Genomic DNA, 18,798 nt, shown 5'->3' with positions numbered 1-18,798 from the left:
GGAGAACATACATTTCATTAAGTTTATAGTTTTTACGAATAAAAAATTAATAAATTAAAGGAAAAAAAACGCTCCCTTTTAAGAGGGGCTGATTTTGAAAATCTTGAAATAATTTATTAAACTTTGAATGAAGAAGCTGACACTCAAAGAGATTATCATCATGCATATGAAGAGATTGGGATTTTTTGTCAAACTGTAAAATTTATTTATTCAAAAAAGCTATTTTGATTTTTAATAAAATTAATTTCACAACGAAGAAAAATCCCGATCTCTTCATTTTCATTTTTAAACTAGATTTATTATAAAATTAATATTCAACCTATCAAAAATCTTCTAGATATAAATACGTTTTTTTATTAGACGCACTGATATATTTGTATCCAGCTTAATTGTAAGAAACGAGTGTTTTCTCTAACTGAAAAAAAAAATTAAAATCCCCATGAAGAAAATAAATTTTAATGAATAAACATTATGTATCAAATACTGTTGATTACTTTTTATTTCACTCGATTTTGCCCTTTTTTCAAAGTGCTAAAATAAAAATAAAAAACTGCCAGCCCCGAGAAGACATAAGCAGGTGCTGCTGCTGCTGGTGTTCCCCATGGCTGGCTCGGAGGTGCTCGCCGAGGCCCCCGTTTTCCCTTCCGTTTCCACGCTTGGCCGCGCCACCCCTCCCGCGCGCGTTCGCCGCGGCGCCGCTCTTGTTTCTTCGCGTGCGTTTCCCAGTGTGTTTTCGTGCTTGATCTCGAGTGGACACTACTGTGAATTTATGTCAACGCGGCCAATTTGCATGCAAATCAACTTGCGAATTAAACTCGAAGCCGAAAAGGTAATTTTTTAATAATCTAAATTATTTGACGAATATATTATTTTCAATTTTAAATATTAAAATTTATAAAATTTATGCCTTGAATAATTGCAATATCAGCTCAAAATTAAATTCACGTCACTAATTTTATTGAATATTTGGCATGAATTTTTTCCATTACTTTTTTTTGTCAAAGTTATCTGTTTCATCTTCAATAAAATTACTCCTGCAGAGGGAAGACAATAATGTTGCGTGAGAGGGTCTCCCCTCAATTACATGCAGGGTTAGCGGGGGAGGGACACAAAATGCAGCTCAATTAAACTGTGAATCACGGTGAAAATGCGTAAATTCATATTCTGTTGCTTCTCTCCATTTTATTATATTTTTGGAACAAATTTTCATTTCTTTGCCACAATTACGACCTTAAATTATTAAAATGGAAAGTGTGTGCTTGTAATTATATTTTGTTGAATGCAAAATGAGCGGCGCAATTAAAATGAAAGGAACTTCAGTTTAATCTGGCCGGGCCATCTTTTTTTACAAGTGTCACTTTCTTCATAATTGTGTCTCATCTTTAATCCCACAGTGACAATTTTCCCAAGCATCTATTATATTTTTTTAATTTGGATGAGTTACTCAATCTGTGAAAAGTTTTATTCCTGAAACGCCGCGCGGAATCAAATCGAGTGAGAAAACTGGCTGTAAAAATAGTATAAAGAGTTGCAATAATAATTATTTCCGCCAGTCCAATATTGCGCGGTGTTTGCACATTTGTAATAAAAAAAGGGAACCCTGTTTGCTCATTCAAATTTCATGCTTGGCTGAGGGGGAGAGATATTAGACATCAGTGGACATTAGAATATTAGAACGTTGAGGGGGAGCAGACAGAAAACATGCACTCGACTCATTTGCGTTGTAATTTCGGAACCAAAGTGCAAACACAATTAACAAGAAGTCAAAATGGTTCAAAAATTGATAGATAATTATACAATTTTTTTGCCCTTGGCTGGAAAGCATTTAATTAAAATGACGAGGATTTTTGATATAATAATATCATATTTTCAGAAATAAAATAATTGAGGACAGCTCATCTCTTTTTAACTTATTTCCGCCACTTAATTCTGACGTGATTCATCGGTAATTAATCCCATGATAATTATTTTTATATTATTTCCAAAAATGCTAAATTGTAAGTTTTAACAATTTAATTATGCATAAAACGATTGATAAATGAGCTGAATAGAAATGTAAACTCGATTTGTTCAGCAAATTCTTAGTGCCTTATAATTATTTATTTTTATTTTCCTCTAATTATTTTTTAAACTGGCTCCAGGGCTCTGGTCATCATAAAGTGCTTTTTTTAATACCTTTTTGTTTATCTTGATTTCTGAATTTCATCAATCCCTTTTCCCTTTCAGTAAAAAATTTTGTAACAAAAATTGGCACTCGAGGATATTTTTATGTCCACATAAATTTTTTTATTCAACAAGCACAATAAAGTCATTGCAAAGCTTTTGTCAAATTAAAGAAAAATAACTTGAATGCAAATTTGGTTATTTATTACCATGTTATTTTTAAATTTACTCTATATTTTCAAGTCAGTGCTAAACAGGCAACTTAATATTAATGGAAATATGAGCAAAAAGGATAAATAAGGTCTCATAAGTCAATAAAAAGTAAAAAGTAATAATAATAACAATATTATAAAAAGAAATACATTTAAGATTCTTATTAGGAATGTGAGTAAAAAGGACAATAATATTCGATATTAAAACAAGAACTATAAGATTCTTACTCAATTTATTGCTTGTATGGGTTTTTTTTTTAATTTTTATTTTTTTTCAGGATTGTAAATTATTAGGGTTTTATCTTATATATTCTTGTTGATGAAAAGAAATTTGGATTTAATATCTTGACAGGTTTTTACTGACACTGCTTGAAAAAATGCAATAGATACAAAAATAGCTTTGAATTAAGAAATTTTTTATTTGCCAAAAAATTATCTTTTTATTGTGTTAAAGAAATAAAGTTTGAAAGAATTGAGATTTCTGCCAACATAAAAAATGACTCTCAGATAATTGTTAGTGTGCGTGTGTTTTTCTGTTCAAATTAGTTTAATTAGTGTAAAGTAGTGTTTTGTTTGTGTTTCAGCTTTAGTGTAAAGCAGTTTCAGGGGTTAATTTTTTAAGAGGTTTTTACGTGGATTTACTGAAACTGTGCGAGAAACACTTGGCTTTAAAGAATGGAATATACAAACCAAAATTTTGACTTTTAATTGAGAAATTAATTTTTAAAATGTCTCAAAAATTAATATTTTAGAGTCACAAAAAAATCAAAATTTCAATTAAAATTCGGAAAATTAGGGTAAACAGAGCAACATAAACTAGTCTGGATCGCGATTTCGCCCAATTCCAGGGCTCATCCAGTTATGTTGCTCTGTTTATCCTAATTTTCCGAGTTTTAATTGAAATTTTGATTTTTTTGTGGCTTTTAAAAATTAATTTCTCAATTAAAGTCAAAATTTTGGTTTGTATATTCAATTCTTTAAAGCCAAGTGTTTCTCGCACAGTTTCAGTAAATCCACGTAAAAACCTCTTAAAAAATAAAAAATGACACCCACTGTAGTGAACCCTTCTTGTCCCTATTCGAAAAACAGACTTTCATCGCCCTTTCCTGCATTTCTCTTTCAACTCTTCCATCTCAAATTGATATAAAATGTAAAATGTGACTTTTAATTATTTTTGCAGGCGCTGCTTTACATTATGACGTGAGAGAGCGCGTGTCGGAAGAGAAAAATGCAGAGCATTTCGCTGCTGTGGTATCTGCTGCTGCACGTTCTAGTTCACCTGGCCGACTCGCAAGGTAACCCGAGCCGCGGCCCCTTGCGCCAATCGCCCCTTTACCACCGCGATATCCCTTCGATTGTTTCTCACCGAACGAGTGCAATACTCAGGGCAGGTGTGCGCACCTGACTCTTGTTTTGCAACGAGATCTGGATTTTCACGACGTAACTGTCAGTTGAATTCGGAAAACCGCAGTTTCGGGCGCACAATAATTTTCATTCCGCTTGGTCGCCCCTGTAAAAATCGCCGAGACACCCTGCTGGGAAAATCTCACAAAACCTTTGGCATTTGTTTATTATTGGTTTTGGTAATTCTTTCTGAACACGATTTATACCAACCGGCAATTTTCACATGCCACGCCAAAAGTCATTGACTTCAAATAAATAAAAACGAATAAAAAAAAAAACGAAAAAACACAAATATGCTAAAACTCTTTGAAAAATTTTATACTTTAAACAGCAATAACATTAGTTTTAGTAATTTAAATTTATATTTTACGTTTTAGAGGTTCTTTTTTGTGATAAAATTATTTTATTTAAATTTTTTATCTAAAATTATGAACAAAATTCTCATTTTTTAGATTAATTGCAATTAATTTAGATTTCTTCTGCATGAAAGCAAAACACTAACTTATTATTATTATTATTTCTTTTTTAATTTTGCGTCTGCCTTTTTGTGCCAGAAAATTGGTTCAAAGAAGCGTCTGCTGCGAGAAAGTTGTTTTTGCGTGCTTCAGTAATTATGTGGCGTAAATGCCTGCAGTGCAATGCTCTATGCAAAATATTAAAGGAGCCAAATTTGATATTCTCTCCGTAGATCAATTTCGACCAGAGAAACAGTGTCAATTGATCGATCACAGTTTCGCGCCGCGAATTTCACACAGGCGCGGAGCAAAAACTTTATATTGGTCAGGTGGACAAAAAAGCTTTGTGGAAACAATTGCGATTGTGCATATAAATTCATTACGCTCACAGACGAGCGAGGGTAATTTGAGAACTGCGGTGACTGGAATTTCTGCAGTAAAAAAGAAACTAGGGCTCTACCTTCTCCAATTTTTTTTTACAGAAAATGAGATCAAAATTGATTAAAAACCAAATTATATTGCGTGAAAAATATAAAAATTGTCTTTTACTACTTTTGTTAAAAAAAATCACTGGATTAAACATTTTTTCTTCAGTTGTTTTTAATTAATTGGTCATCACTCATCAGGAATTGTTTTAATAATTTGGCCCAAAAGAAATTAAAATTTTAAAAGCTCACATTTTTTATATTCTTGTCCATCATATCAATTGCTTGGATGTGTTTTATAAATTCTGAATTTCGTTTCAAATTAATAAGTTAGAAATTCATTACTTTTGATTATAATTATTTTTAGCTTATTTATAAATCTCTACAAAATCGATTTGGTCCGCCAGCAAAAAGCTCCGTTTCAAATTGCAGGTTGACATTCTCTCGCTCTTTTAGCTTACGGTATTTTTGGGACAATCTTCTTGATTACCATCCGCCGCTGAAGGCAGCAATTATTTGCAGCAGCAGGTTTGCAAGTCATCACGGGTTTTGTTCTTTCCACTTCACTTTCTCAAATTACTTTGGTGGAACAAAGACTCGGAGCCAAAAAATGTATAGCGCGGCCCTTTTTATTATGTCCTCTGAAGGTGGTCTGAATTAGAAAAGTGTTATGAGTGCAACCTTTTGTTCGGATTCCAAGATTATTTTTTTCTTTTAATTCCATTTTTTGCAAATTAAATATAAGTGTCAATTTTACAAAAGAATACAGTAACCAACATGATAGCATCTCCCGAAAAAAAAACTGTTAAAATTTTAATTTGTTAAAAAAAAGTCACACAAGTTTGGACTCAGTCAAGATTTGAAATTGTTCGGAAACAAGTTTGAAAAGAAAAAAACACTTTGAAAAATCATATTTGATATAAGAATTAATTTTAATTCACGTATTTTTAGAACTAAAAATTATAGATTTGAAATTTTCTCTGTTTTTACTTCACAAAATGAAAACATTGAAATTTTATACTCTTATAATTTAAATTTTTACTTGATTGATTTGGCAAAAGCGCAAATTAAAAGAGTGACCATTTGCAAGATCTCCATATTTATTTTACTTTAAAAATCAAAATTGAATTTCAACCTCTGTATTTATTAAAAAATTTATTACTCATTTTATTTTTGCAACGCCGGTTCTGAATGACTTCATCTGTTAACCTTCAATTGGGGAGAAGAATAGCTTTTGTCTTTGGCGATTTCGGTATCAATTTACAAAATGTGAGCATCCGAAATTTGGTCGGGCGCATGCATAATGAACGAGAGGAACGAAAGACAAAGGAATCGGTTACGAAAAAAGGAGCTTCGGGATCTGCGAAGGGAGAAGAAAGAGACTTGAATGCGTGCACGGATCACAGCCCGATGGCGAGACGGTCATGCAGCACGCGTTTTTACACCAACAACCAGAATATGCCAACGCAAAGTTTCTTTCTCTTCAAGTCCTGAGCTTTAACACCATTTGTATAATTGTATAAATTTTTTTTATTATAAAAAAGGGATTTCTCAAAATTTTTTGTGGCGCAAATCAATTAATTGCTTCTGCTAATCGGCACTTTTATTGAACGCTTTTGTGCGTTCCACTCTTCATTTCTTAATTCTTAACAACAGTTAATGCATTTCAGTTTTTCCGCACTATTTGCTCCTTATTCTGCCGGCCGCAATAAAATTTTTATTGCTATACGCTTTTTTAGGCTTGCCAATTTAAAAAAAATGAGACTTTTGCAATTTAAATAATTAACTTCTTTTTCTCATTGTGAGAAAAAAATTTAAATTTTCATGATCACACCTCTATACTAAAATTTTTTCATTCAGAAAAGTAAATTATTTGTGCTTGTGCAAAATTTTGATCGATTTTTCGCTTTCTTCGGTGAACTAAAAAAGTCGTGGATTTCCAATAAAGCGGCTAATTTTTTAATCTGCAGCAGGCCACGGTTTAATGAAAAGAAAAAAAAATAGGCCAATGTCGGCGGATTCACTCTCGCTGCAGGAATTAGCTTTAATTGTGGGAACGTCGCTTGCCTTGAGAACGCCAGCAATCGGTGCCATCTCTTTACTTTTTGTTTCTTTGATGAAATGAGGAAAATTGCAGTCTTATTATTTACGTTAATCACGAACGGAGACAAATTTTTATAAATAAAAGAGTTCGCTTGGAGAACTTTAATCGACGGGTACGTTCAACCCTTGCTTTTGCTTTTTTCGAGGCAGGTGTACTGTTCCGGTGCATTTCCTGAAAGTCGGCCGCGAGAATGTAAAATGTGATTTGCTTCTTGCTGGGTATCGCGGCGTGGCGCGCGACGAGCCGAACAGGAATCATGCTTTGTAGTTTTATACAGAGGAGAGCCAACTTTGATATAGACGCCCTCCTTTTGCTTCCCTTTTTCGAAACCTTCCGCGCCGAGCTGACGTAACCAACGAGACACATTTACTTCCGTAACAGACTGTTTTTTTTTATCTCACGAGAGATTCTTTCTTTGTAATCAACTCGGCCACGGGAGAAAATTGATAAATTTCTTTCGTAACAAAATTATTTGCAGAAAGTGCACCGAATCGAGAAGTGTGGTTCGCACCTGCCGTAAAACGCACTACTGCGCTCTCACCAGAAATATATTTCTTATTAATTCGATTTTTAAAGATTAAATAAAAGTTAAATTTTATTTTGGTCCAGGAATGAGGTGTCGTGAAAAGTGGATTTTATTAAATTTAAATTGTAAAATATAATTTTGCAGACAAAAATTAATAATAAAATGTAGAATTTGGTCAGCTCTTAATTTTGGGCAACAAAAATTTTGGGATGACAAAATATTAAAACGGTTACCATTTTGCAACAGTGATTTCAGAAATTGTTGAGAGGTAACTGCACTTTTTAAAGACAAAGAGCGGCGTGTCTTTCGTCATTTCGTTTTGTGATGCTACTCGGCCGTGAACTAAAAAGGAGCAATTTGCATCAGCGCTGAGGATAGCAAAGCTGTAAAATAAAATTTAAAGAATTCCAATACTTTCGATTCTTGATTCAAATGATAATAATAAAGAATCGAGTTTTACATTATAATTTTTTGTTTATTAATTGATTTTTTTTTAATTTCCCAAATTTTTATTATATTCCCGTGTAATTAAATTCAGAATTATGCAACATGTTCCTGAAAGTATTTGATTGTTTTATTCGCGTAAAAATCCTATCATCTTTATTAAAAAGGAATTATTTTGTAGCTTTAATTTTGATAAAAAACGTTCACCGTCACAAATTTTCTTTTTGCACCAATTAAAAATTTCACGCTTGTCACTCGAGTGGCTCGACGAATCGTTATATACTGACGGTTTCGCTCTCGTTGTTCACAGGATTGGACAACAGGTGCTACCTGCAGACAGGCGGCTCGGCCGAGAGTTTCTTTGTCGCCGAGGACGCGCCCGTCGGCTCCGTCATCGGTCAGTGTTTTTCAATTTCTCTTTTTATTCCAAAATTCATGCCGAATTTCAGGCTCAGTCAGGGTGCACGGTGACCCTGGAGAACGCGGTGACATTTCACTGCGCCTCCGAGAGACTGACTCACCCGTGCAAATTGCACCTGGCACCGGCAACCTCACGCTCACCAGGAAACTGGATAAGGAGGTTTGATTCACTGAAACTCATTCGTCATACCGAATTATTTTTCTCGATTTTTCCATTGATAATTCATATTGATTAATTCATTTTTGCTTATGCGCTTTTCACTAATTTTAATTATTAAAACGCGTTCGTTATTTTTTGCGACTGAAGAAATTAATGCAAAACTATTTGCAATTTTTTTTCCTTTTACACGCCTAATTTTTTTAGTATAAGAAAAATAATGTTGTTAATTTGTTAGTGTGAAAGTGTGTTTTTTGTAAATTTTAGTGTAGAGTTGTGTCGTGTTTGCGTTGTTAAGTGTATTTCAGTTTCTGTATTAAATTTTCAAAAGAATTTTAACGTGGATTCAGAAACTGAGCGAGAAAACCAATGCTCGGAAAAACGAATTAAAATGTCCAAATTTCAACTTTTAATTGGAAATTTTAATTATTTTTAAAACGGATTAAAACTTCTGTTTTAAAATAATTAATATTTCCACTTAAAACTAAAGAATTAAGACAAGCGGCAACACCCTGAACATGACTAGGATCATGATTTCGCTTATTGAAAGCTCATCAGCTAGCCTTTTCCAACGTGTACCTCGAACAGAAATTTTTATGTTTTATGTTTTTTATGTTTTATAAATAATTAAAATTTCCAATTAAAAGTTGAAATTTGGATATTTTAATTCGTTTTTCCGAGCATTGGTTTTCTCGCTCAGTTTCTGAATCCACGTTAAAATTCTTTTGAAAAAAGAAAAATAATATTTGAAAAAAAAATTATTAGGGCATCGACGGCCCCTCGTCTGTTTATGTCAACGTCATCTGCGACCGACAACGAGCTCCCGGAGACCCAGTGAGTTCCTTAACCCTTTAACCTCAAAGACACAATTTAAAACGAACTTTTTTGAGCAGAGTTTTGTCATCCCCGTGAACATCAGGGTTACTGACGCCAACGACAATGCGCCTCAGTTTCTCAACGCGCCCTACGTTCTCAACATTTCTGAGGTTGGTTTTTGCCACATAATTTTATTTTATACAAATTTTAATTTTCTTATGTAAGGTGACCGTGGTCGGCACGCGCGTTCTTCAGGGCATCAGGGCTATTGACGTTGACCAGCAGGGCCCTTACTCCACAGTCCAGTACTCCGTCTTGCCTGGCCCACATTCAGTATTTTTCTATTTTTCTAGCTTTGGCAAATTTAAAAAATTATATAAAATTTAGGATTATTTTGTGTTCATTAACGGTTTGGAGGGGACTTTAGTGCTAAGGAAGGCGCTTGATTATGAGACCCTGACCAACTTCACAGTAACCCTTCGCGCCCAGGTTTGTGCATTTTACGTTATAGGTTGAATTAAATACTTTACTGTTAAAATAAAAAGGACCAAGGAAATCCGCCGCAAGTGACAGACACAATTCTTTATGTAAATGTGGTGGACGCGGATGATCAGAATCCTCGATTCTTCGACGACCGATACATGGCTATTGTCCCTGACAGACCCTTGCAGGTGAATTTTTCGTTTAATTTTAGACACAAAACTGTTCAAAGATTAGACTTTCTTTTTACCCAGGTCAAATTTATAAGTATTAAATAATTAAATTTAAAATAATTTTTTAATTAGTAAAAATATTATTAACTTGCTATTTTTTATGAAAAAACCCTAATTTCAATAATTTTAATTTTTCTTTTTCTCTTCAGGGGACCGAATTGAAAATCCACCCCAGGGATATCATGGCGTTCGACCAGGACGTGGGCATAAACGCCACCATCCTCTACACATTTAACGGAGGTTTTTGCTTTTATTAAGTTTTTTTAACCATGCCATATAATTGGTTGTTCTCAAAACAGTCACTGGAGACTACAGATTTTTTGAAGTGGACCAAACAACGGGGAAGGTCACCTTGCGAAGACACATCAACGACGATGACATTCTGCAGCCGGCCACCTTGGTTGTCAGGGTATTTAAATTTAACAATTTTTCCTTATAGAAGTTTCATATTATTTGAATTTGGCAGGCCTCGCAGCACGACAACCCTGACAGATACTCGCTGGCCACCCTGACGGTGGCCCGCGTCGGCACCAGAGGCGCCGAGATGCTGACCTTCCTACAAAAGGACTACACGGCCAGTGTCCTCGAAAGCCTGCCAGTCGGAAGCGTCATCCTAACTCTGCTCACCTCCAGGCCTGGCGATAAGGTTAATTTTTTTCTTAATTTTATTTTTACAAATAAATTCTCAAATTTTATTTTCATTTTGCACGCTATTTTTTTGAAATTTGAATATATTAATTTTTTATGAAGAAAACTCATTTTTGTTCTTAATTTTTAATGAGCGCAGAAGGTACGGATGTGGGTGGAGGAACGCGGAGAGAAGGTTGGAAATTTTGCGGTGACACCAAGTGGAGACGTGACCCTTCTGAAGGCTCTCGACTACGAACTGCGGCAAAAGTACACATTCCTGGTGCACGCCACCGACGGAATCATGGTATGCTTTTTACTTGACCATTTTTTTAATTTTATTAAAATTTTAAATTTTCAGAATTCGACAGCGCGAGTGGAGATAAAAGTGCTGAACGTTAACGATTGGGACCCGCGCTTCAGGTACCCACAATACGACTTCCGCATCAGCGGCCGCCACCTGCCCCTGAGTGGGGCTATCGTCGGCACGTTAGAAGTCGCTGACGGGGATTTCGGGGACAAGATCAGTCTTGAACTCAGAGGCCCCTCGTCGAGGTAAAAAATTCCTTTTTTAGCAAAATAAAGTATATAAATGATAAAAATTTAGAGCGTTCACCATCAATGACAAGGGTGAAATTAGAGTGAGCAGACCTGAGCTTCTGAACTCCAGCACGGCCCATCTGGTTGCTATTGCCATGGACAGCGGACAACCTCCTAGACAGGTTATTTTGTTGGAAAAATCGTTTAAAAATATTCAATATAAAGAGTTAAACAACCACGGCAACTTGTCCAGTTAAAACAAAATCAACATCTTGAGGATTTTCTTAATTTGTTCCCAATTTAGCGCCCTGTTTTTCAAAATGTTTTGCGGGAATTGTGCGTGCGATCTCATCTTTTTTCAATACTATTTAATTTTTTTCTTATAAATTATTGTGAGTCTGCCTTTTGCTGATATTTTTTTGCACTTTCTGATTTTTAATGAGATTTTAATTGACTACATATCTAAAATTAATATAAATTTCAGGCCTCTGTGCCAATCACTGTGAGTTTTCCTGAAGCAGTCGGTCTGCGAGGCTCGATTGAGGAACCAAATAGCAGACCTGCCCTTTTGGCCACCGTTCTAGGGTCCCTCCTGGGTCTTCTAGGTCTAATAGTGGCTCTTCTGCTCATTTACATATACAAACAGTAAGAAACCGCAAAATGATATTTTTTATTATTAATATTATATAATTAAAGTAAAAATAGCAAGCGAAATCGAATGGTGGACGACAACAGCAGGGACAAGCTGCCGTCCAAGATGGACAACCCTCTGTTCGGGGGCGCGCAGTTTTTGACGGCCGGCAACAGAATCAGTGCCAACGACATCCCCACTCTTTATACTGCCACCGTCAAAAGTACTTTTTTTTAAATAAAAATAATTTTTAATTATTTTATATAAAAATAGGAAGTTTGAATGGGGTCAGCATGGGCGGAATGCTGTCCAACATGTCCCGACAGGTAGCTCCGGCGGCGCCTCCAAAGGTCTCGTGGCCCAAGGGCTCCATCCCGAGACGAGTGAAGAAGCTCAGCTGGGACGACGAGAACAATTCCTCCAGCACCGTTAGCCCCACGCCAAATGGAAGAAGGGTATTTTATTTTCGTTTTTTCAATTATTATTTTTTATTCTTTATCAAAAATTTCTATTTCAGACTGAATTGGACCCTGACGTGAGCGTCACTCCTTTGACCAACCACAACGAACCCAGTCTGACGGTTTACTTTTAAATTTCCACGACAGCACAAAAAAAATGTAAATAATTAATTGATAATTAGAAAAAAAAGTGCTGAAATGTGATTTTACAAAACCAAATAAATTTACTGAGCTCTTTTATCTGTAGTATAAAAATGTATTGCTTAATTTATGATATTTGTTTATTACTAATTTTTTTTTGTAAGACAAAATAATAATAGGCATTATAAATATTAAGAAGTTTCAAAGCTTTATTTATTTTTCCGCCCACCATTATCTATAAGAAAGTGAAATGAATAGCAGGGCGGGCACGGCGCTTTCTTATAAGAAGTGTGATGAATTGAGACGAGGTCAGTGGGTCGACGGCCTGCAGGAGGATGCTAAACTCGCGCGCACAATGACACAAAGAGAGAGTAGCAGGGAAAACCCTTAAGACTTTTTACGACAGCAGCGTAATAATCTTCAGCAAGGCGTTGATCGAGACGGACGTAATATGCGGTGGCCGTTGATTGCGTTGCTCCTCTCGGTCTTAGGTTGCGTCTCGGCAGACAACGTGACCACCACCACAGGTCAGTTAAATTTCGATTCATAAAAGCCAAAAATCTATCTTTTATATTGAATTTCCTGAAAAGAAGAGTCTTCGAGGGTAGACAAAGTGATGAAGGCGCCCTTCCCGTCAGGAATGTACAATCCCTCAGGTTCCCAGCAACACCTGAATCGGGACCGAGGCGAGGTGAGTGAAACCGACCTGTACCTTCTCGGCGCCATCGAAAAGCTCACCTACCGCCTCGACTTTATTGAAAAGAGGCTGCGGCGCACAGAGGACCTCCTTTACCATGTAATGGCCGGACAGAACAACGCTGCCCACAAACAACCTGGTGAAAGTGAGTTTATATATCAAGTTTGAGCGAAGATATTAATTATTTTTAATAAAATAAAAAAGAGGCGGACGCGTGTCCAGCGAATTTCACACGGGCGGCCGGTGGCTGCTATTTCTTCAGCACCGACCCGCTGCCAGGACAGAGAAGGGGCAGCGCCATGGGCAACTGGAAGGCAGCGGCTGCGGCTTGTAAAGCGCTGGGACAGGGCGCCGCATTGGTTGAACTCGAGTCGGTGGAAGAAACACAAGATATTGTCACACACCTCAAGGCGGACCCAAAAATCAGAGGTGATAGAAACTTTTACGAGTCGTTTACATTAAGACAAAAAATAACATTTAACTAAGATAAAGATTTTATAGTTCTAATATTTGTTTCTGTCAAATAGATAAGAGTTACTGGACGGGAGGTTTGAACCCTGGCCTGTTGTGGATTTGGGCCGACAGCGGACGTCCGGTATCGGCCAACGGCGGTCACAAGAAGCCTGGTGGCGGGAAAAAACAGGAAATCCGAGGCAATGGCCGCTGCCTGCTGTTGGGCTACGACCCTGGCTTCCGAGGCTACAACTTGGTGGGCGCCGACTGTTCCGCTGTCCAGCACTTCATCTGCGAGGCCGAGGACAACAACACGGGACAGGCGCTCGATCGAATTCAACGCAACCTCAGACTGTTTGGAAACACGACTGCTCATTCATAATCATTAAATTTAAGCTCATTTAAGTTCATTTGTTTTTATTCTAGTAGTAATTCTGATGATTAATGGTCATTATAAAATGATCGATTAACAAGTTAAAATGAATTAACGTTTGCCGGGAACGCTAAAATAGTTTTTTCACTGTAAAAACAGACTTTGAATGCTAGGGGGTGTCCTTCATCGCGTAGTTGCCAATCTTGTGCACTGAACCAATGTCCCTGCGCAGCATCCGCAGGGTCTCCTTGACTCTGGCGTCCGAAACCTCCTTGCCGTAGATCTGCGGAGCACGGCGCTCTAGCGTCAGGTTCCGCTCTTCCAGCTCGTTGATGCTTTCCTCCAACTGGTCCTGCAGAAAGTGGATGTGCTTCAAGAGAAGCACACGGCACTTTTCCGGCTTGATTGCTGCCTCGGGCTCGGGTGCTGCTGGAGGGTTCAAGACCAGCACTGATGTGTTGTCTAATGTTGTTTCTGTGGAAAATTTTTTCGTTGAATTTACCAATTGTGGATTTTTGTTTCTAAATTTTAACTTTGCAAGTTGTCTGAACAACAACTACTTTAATGATCCTCACCTGCAGTTGGAATGCTTTCGGCCAAGTTGGTGGCAAGGTGCTCGATTTCCAAGGCGCTGAGTGGCAATTTCAAAGCAGGATGTAGGTCTGCATCGTCGACATTGCCCTGGCTGCCAGAAGTGCCCGGGATGGGCTCAAACTGGACGTCCCCTTCGACCAAGTCGGGTTCCAATTTCACCACCTCCAAGGGCACGAAGGTGTTCTGTGAAGCTGCTGTTGTTGCTAGCTGGCTGCCCTTGAGATCACCCGACCTGCACGGCTCTCCGTTTACCAACTCTTTCCACTCCTTGGACCACAGGTATAATTTTGGATGGTCTTTTTTTCTGTTAAATTTAAATAATTGTAATTTCTCAAGTTTCTAAAAGTTTCAGTAACTCACTGTGAAATATTAATTTGGATTTTCAATGCGTGCATAATTTCGTTGAGACTAAGTGCGGCGGCTGCAAGGTCTTGCGTTTCTTTCAATGCTTTTTCCAATGAACTTCTCTCCAGCTTTTCATTAAGCCTCAAAACAGGTAACCTACAAGGAAAATGTTAAAATCCATCTTGTTTAGCATTTTGCTATTAAATACCTAGGCAGAGATCCCTTCTTGAGCCAGTCCTGGTCGTGCGAGTATTTCCTTGACTTTCGCTCTCGAGGGGGATTTCGACACACGTGACATATGAACTTGTCTGGCACATCTTCCTCGCGGTCAATGAAATTACAAAGACCGTGTTGCCAGCAAAAGCACAGGTCGCACTGAATGATCAGACCATCCTCTTCAGTGTAGCCACAAACACAGTTGATCAACTCCATTGCGCCGTCATCCACCAGTTGATCCTTTCGGGGAGATTTCCGTGGAGACTTCTTTGGGATCGGGGGAGCAGGCGCTGCAGAAATTAAAATAAGTTATTTTTAGCATCAGCATTGTAGAAAGTAGTCAGATATTATTAGTGCTTTAAATCATTCCAATAAAATTTAATAAATAGTTTAAACAATATTATTTTTGCAGTTGATTCTAATTATATAAAATAAAATGCGTTTTACCGTTTCCCTAAGGATGAAATTTCTATTTGTCGAGAAATACGTACTTGAATATAAATCTCATCCAAACATGAATTTAGTACATAAACATCAGAAGAACAAATAAAAAATTCTTAACCCTCTGGTGCCAAAAGACAGTTATTTCAAAAGCAAAGCTGATTGAAAATGTAACCTACGTTTTGTAATTGCCAAAGGTTTTTCTTCTTTGGTCGCGAATTCTTTACAGTTGTTCACATTCTTCAAGGGTGTTGAGAAGTTCATTGGCGGCGTCATCAAGGCTTTTTTCAAAACAGGCATTTCGAAACACTTTTTTGGCTCTGTTTTCTCAAGCTTTTCCTTCACTTCCGGTGCTTTTGGCGGAAGGGATTTTCTTACAGGCAACAATGTTCTGCAGAAAATCTTATTTAGACAACAAAAACGATGTCAGGAGAAACATTATTACTTGACTTTTAGTCCAGATTTAGAGGCAGACTTTGAGCTTGGTTTCCCCAGCTGTATTCTGGGGGTTTGCGAGCTGAGTGGCGGCGTCATTGGTAGCTCTTCCACTTTAACGACTTCAGGAATTGGCGCTTTAACAGGACTTCTGCAGATATACAATGTCAGAGCAATATTCAAAGAATTAATTCAAACGACTCACTTGACTGGTCTCTTTTTAGGGGCATTACTCGAGTTAGAGGATGCACTGGATGTGTGGGGGTTGCTGAAATTTCTAATCATAGATGCCGTGGAGGGGAGGTCACCAATGTAGCGGGCGTATGCGTAGTCCAGCACCTGTGGCACCACATCCATTTGCTCTTTGAGCTCCGGATGATAGTGTTTTATGTGCATCTGTGAGAAAAACAAATAATTTAATCTTTACTCCAAATTGCAATTTAAATTAAATTGAGAGCTAAATTCTCATTTGAGCAAGATGAATATTTTGCTTGTTTAAGTTTTATTTCATAGCAGTGCTCATTAAAATTATTCCAACATGACTCAATAAGCAAAAAACAGTAAAATATATACAAGGAGAAGTGGTGAAGGCAAGAATTAGGGGCAATAAAAATAAAAATTAGTCCTTCTTACAATATTTTAAAAAGGATATTTATTTTTAAATAAATATGGGCGTAGTTTTGCATTTTGAATATTTACTTCTCCTTCATTAAATATTTATACGCACCATGATAAGTTTCTCCTTTCTCAAGAGTTTTCCACAGCCTTCTTTTGGACACTTTAAGTTGTCTCCGTCCTTTTCGACTTTCAAAGTGCCAATTATAATATCTGTAACAACATCACATTTAGAGAAATCTTAAGACAAATTCAAAATCACAAATACCATTCTGCTCTTCTGGCACTTCCAAGGGTACTTCTGGCAAAATAACCTCCGGAGAAACAACTTTTTTTGGTTGCAGTAACTGATGCGATGGTATGTCTTTGTTCACAATTTCTTTAAAACTTTTACTCTCAGGTGTTTCAGCTGTGGGACACTCAAACTCCATCTCCAGCTCTTCCTTGCCTTCTGAAGGCACGGAAGCATCCATGGATTTTCGGGGTGGCCGACCTCGACCTCTTTTATGCACCACCGGCAAATTTGTTGTTGTTGGAGACGGAAGCTGATTCACGTTAAAAGAGTTACTTAAAACGATTAAATGTTGATAAAATTCAATACTTTTTGCTCTTCAGGCTCCTCAGTCTTGAGTCTTTTAGCAGGAACTGGAGTAGAGCTTTCAGAAGTCATCGGCTTTGAAGTGCTGGATTTTCTCCTGAATAGTTCTGCGACATTTATTTTTCTCTTTCGCTGCCTTCTGCTCTCTTTGCTTTCCAGATCTTCAACCTGTGGTTCTAGAGCAGCAGGAAGTGCCACTAGTGTCGGTGGACTTGGCTGTTTTAAATGATTTAATCAGTTTTGTTACTTAAAATTAATACAAAGAAAATTTACCAAAAGGTCCGAGGTCTTGCTTTTGGAAATTTTGCTCCAGCTCACTATCTTCTCGAGTCCATCACTGAACACCACTTTATACATATCTATGGACAACAAAGTTGATTAATTGCATTGTACATAACTCGGGAATTTTAAACTGCATTCAATAAAAAGTGGACAAATAAAGAGATATTACTTTGGGAGAACAAAACCTGTTTTACTTTGCATGAATGGAAAATACGCAAATCACCATTTTCAAGAACGTCGACCACTGTGGCAGGATACTTTCTCGAATCTGTCCAGACGGCTTTGACGCACTCGCCCACAATAAACGAGACACAGTCCTCCTTGTTCTCAATCTCGGGAGGCTCGGCCGCTACAGACGGCGTCTTGTTCTTCACCCCTGATCCTGCTGGCCTCCTAATTTGACTGAGGGTTAAATTTAACACAGTAAAAAAATGTATTATTTAACTGACCCTCTTTTTCTGCTCGGGACAGGGGTAACAACTGGAGGGGCTGGAGGGGCGTTTTCACCCAACGGCCGAATTCTGTTGCTGTCCATTGGGATCCACTCGTCGTGTCTCGCGGCCCAGTTTACGTAGTGTATCAACACGTCTGCACCTTCAATATCCACTACCTTTGCCACATACCTTGATAGTACACGGAAAATTAGTGTTTTGTTTCTTCAACTGGATTTTGAATTACACACCAAATGTCTGAGGGAAGGTCCTTAACTTCGATGCGAAGTCCTTTGTTGAATTCAAGTTCAAGCTTGTTGGAATTATTGTTCTTCTGGATTTCAAAGTTTTTGTCAGCCTCCTTGTAGTTCTCGAGAGTAAATTCCGCCTCAGTTTCCAACTCCGGATTGCCGTTCGGTGACGTTTTCTGCCTCTTTTCCTTGCTAGATCCACTCAATGACCTGAAATCCGGCAAAATTATTTCGGTTAGTCCCGGCCCCGACGGAACGGCCGACGGAAACCATAGAAGGCCAGACTGATTGAAATCTCACGCACTTTTCCCTGTTCCTCTTGATTTTGTTGTTTTTGATGTCTTCAACCGATTCGCTCGCTTTTTCTTCATCTGCCATGCTCAGGGGCAACCGCAATCTGCGAATAATTAAAAATAATTTAGCATATTGCGTCACTTTCGCGCACAGCGAGTCTGCCGTAGCGAGGATCTGCTCGTTTTTGAACATTACATAAGGGCGGCAAGGAGGCGGCGAGCCTCGTGTCGGGAGACGGCCAATTCGCACCTCGACTCAGTGCATTCCGCGAGCACGGTGCTCAAGAATAGGGGGGACACGCTTTTCCGGGAAAGCGTTGGACACCGGCAGGTTAAAAACGCAAGAAACCAAACCTGAATTCGACGAACCGTACAGTCCCTTCTTTTCACGCGTCCTTTCGAAAATCATCGATCATCTTGCATTGACTATCGAGGTACTCTCCGCGCCATCTATGGACCAGCAACGAAACCAAAAGGGGAAGTACATCAAAAAGTGCTCTTCTTCCCTTGTGAATATGTGAAGAAAGAAAATAATAAA

At 37.7% G+C, this 18,798-nt stretch overlaps 3 protein-coding genes across 6 annotated transcripts; 2 read left to right on the top strand and 1 right to left on the bottom strand.

The window, feature by feature from the left end:
- Nucleotides 1–725: 725 nt before the first annotated feature.
- Nucleotides 726–12,415, top strand: LOC132198537 (protocadherin-like wing polarity protein stan). Its single transcript, XM_059622589.1, has 19 exons — nt 726–829; nt 3,556–3,670; nt 8,044–8,130; nt 8,183–8,313; nt 9,076–9,144; nt 9,204–9,296; nt 9,352–9,459; nt 9,514–9,615; nt 9,672–9,797; nt 9,989–10,079; nt 10,139–10,248; nt 10,306–10,485; nt 10,627–10,773; nt 10,828–11,021; nt 11,074–11,188; nt 11,491–11,651; nt 11,703–11,860; nt 11,911–12,092; nt 12,155–12,415. Exons 2-19 carry the CDS (start codon nt 3,604–3,606, stop codon nt 12,227–12,229), a joined length of 2,196 nt encoding a protein of 731 aa, XP_059478572.1. The 5' UTR covers nt 726–829; nt 3,556–3,603; the 3' UTR covers nt 12,230–12,415.
- Nucleotides 12,416–12,539: 124 nt separating this feature from the next.
- Nucleotides 12,540–13,971, top strand: LOC132198539 (uncharacterized). 2 transcript variants are annotated; one of them, XM_059622593.1, is made up of 4 exons: nt 12,540–12,763; nt 12,830–13,078; nt 13,138–13,362; nt 13,461–13,971. In XM_059622593.1, exons 1-4 carry the CDS (start codon nt 12,688–12,690, stop codon nt 13,766–13,768), a joined length of 858 nt encoding a protein of 285 aa, XP_059478576.1. In that variant the 5' UTR covers nt 12,540–12,687; the 3' UTR covers nt 13,769–13,971. The 2 variants fall into 2 exon arrangements, with proteins under 2 accessions (XP_059478576.1, XP_059478575.1); XM_059622592.1 differs by having other exon boundaries at nt 12,827–13,078; nt 13,461–13,964.
- Nucleotides 13,777–18,680, bottom strand: LOC132198535 (PHD finger protein 20). 3 transcript variants are annotated; one of them, XM_059622583.1, is made up of 16 exons: nt 18,615–18,680; nt 18,272–18,364; nt 17,968–18,177; nt 17,735–17,908; nt 17,509–17,687; nt 17,277–17,362; nt 17,007–17,219; nt 16,674–16,950; nt 16,518–16,618; nt 15,996–16,186; nt 15,801–15,941; nt 15,535–15,746; nt 14,907–15,204; nt 14,714–14,854; nt 14,335–14,657; nt 13,777–14,233 (listed from the first exon to the last, which is right to left on the bottom strand). In XM_059622583.1, exons 2-16 carry the CDS (start codon nt 18,343–18,345, stop codon nt 13,929–13,931), a joined length of 2,925 nt encoding a protein of 974 aa, XP_059478566.1. In that variant the 5' UTR covers nt 18,346–18,364; nt 18,615–18,680; the 3' UTR covers nt 13,777–13,928. The 3 variants fall into 3 exon arrangements, with proteins under 3 accessions (XP_059478566.1, XP_059478568.1, XP_059478567.1); XM_059622585.1 differs by having other exon boundaries at nt 17,509–17,678; XM_059622584.1 differs by lacking the exon at nt 18,615–18,680 and adding an exon at nt 18,457–18,608.
- Nucleotides 18,681–18,798: the final 118 nt, after the last annotated feature.

Source organism: Neocloeon triangulifer, unplaced genomic scaffold, assembly GCF_031216515.1.
Source record: "Neocloeon triangulifer isolate White Clay Creek 2 clone unplaced genomic scaffold, ASM3121651v1 ptg000013l, whole genome shotgun sequence".
Classification (NCBI taxonomy): domain Eukaryota; kingdom Metazoa; phylum Arthropoda; class Insecta; order Ephemeroptera; family Baetidae; genus Neocloeon; species Neocloeon triangulifer.
Note: the sequence above shows the minus strand (reverse complement) of the source record. Positions and strands in the feature narration are given on the sequence as shown.

Excerpts from the sequence above, each read along its gene's own strand:
- LOC132198537 (XM_059622589.1), top strand. The coding sequence starts at position 3,604 with ATGCAGAGCATTTCGCTGCTGTGGTATCTGCTGCTGCACGTTCTAGTT. Across the intron at positions 8,314-9,075 it reads CCAGGAAACTGGATAAGGAG|GGCATCGACGGCCCCTCGTC; the intron begins GTTTGATTCACT and ends AAAAATTATTAG. Across the intron at positions 11,022-11,073 it reads CTCAGAGGCCCCTCGTCGAG|AGCGTTCACCATCAATGACA; the intron begins GTAAAAAATTCC and ends ATAAAAATTTAG.
- LOC132198539 (XM_059622592.1), top strand. The coding sequence starts at position 12,688 with ATGCGGTGGCCGTTGATTGCGTTGCTCCTCTCGGTCTTAGGTTGCGTC. Across the intron at positions 12,764-12,826 it reads CAACGTGACCACCACCACAG|AAGAGTCTTCGAGGGTAGAC; the intron begins GTCAGTTAAATT and ends TTTCCTGAAAAG. Across the intron at positions 13,079-13,137 it reads CCACAAACAACCTGGTGAAA|AGGCGGACGCGTGTCCAGCG; the intron begins GTGAGTTTATAT and ends AAAATAAAAAAG.
- LOC132198535 (XM_059622583.1), bottom strand. The coding sequence starts at position 18,345 with ATGGCAGATGAAGAAAAAGCGAGCGAATCGGTTGAAGACATCAAAAAC. Across the intron at positions 15,205-15,534 it reads ACCTTTGGCAATTACAAAAC|CGCCTGCTCCCCCGATCCCA; the intron begins GTAGGTTACATT and ends TAATTTCTGCAG. Across the intron at positions 14,234-14,334 it reads CGAAAGCATTCCAACTGCAG|AAACAACATTAGACAACACA; the intron begins GTGAGGATCATT and ends AATTTTCCACAG.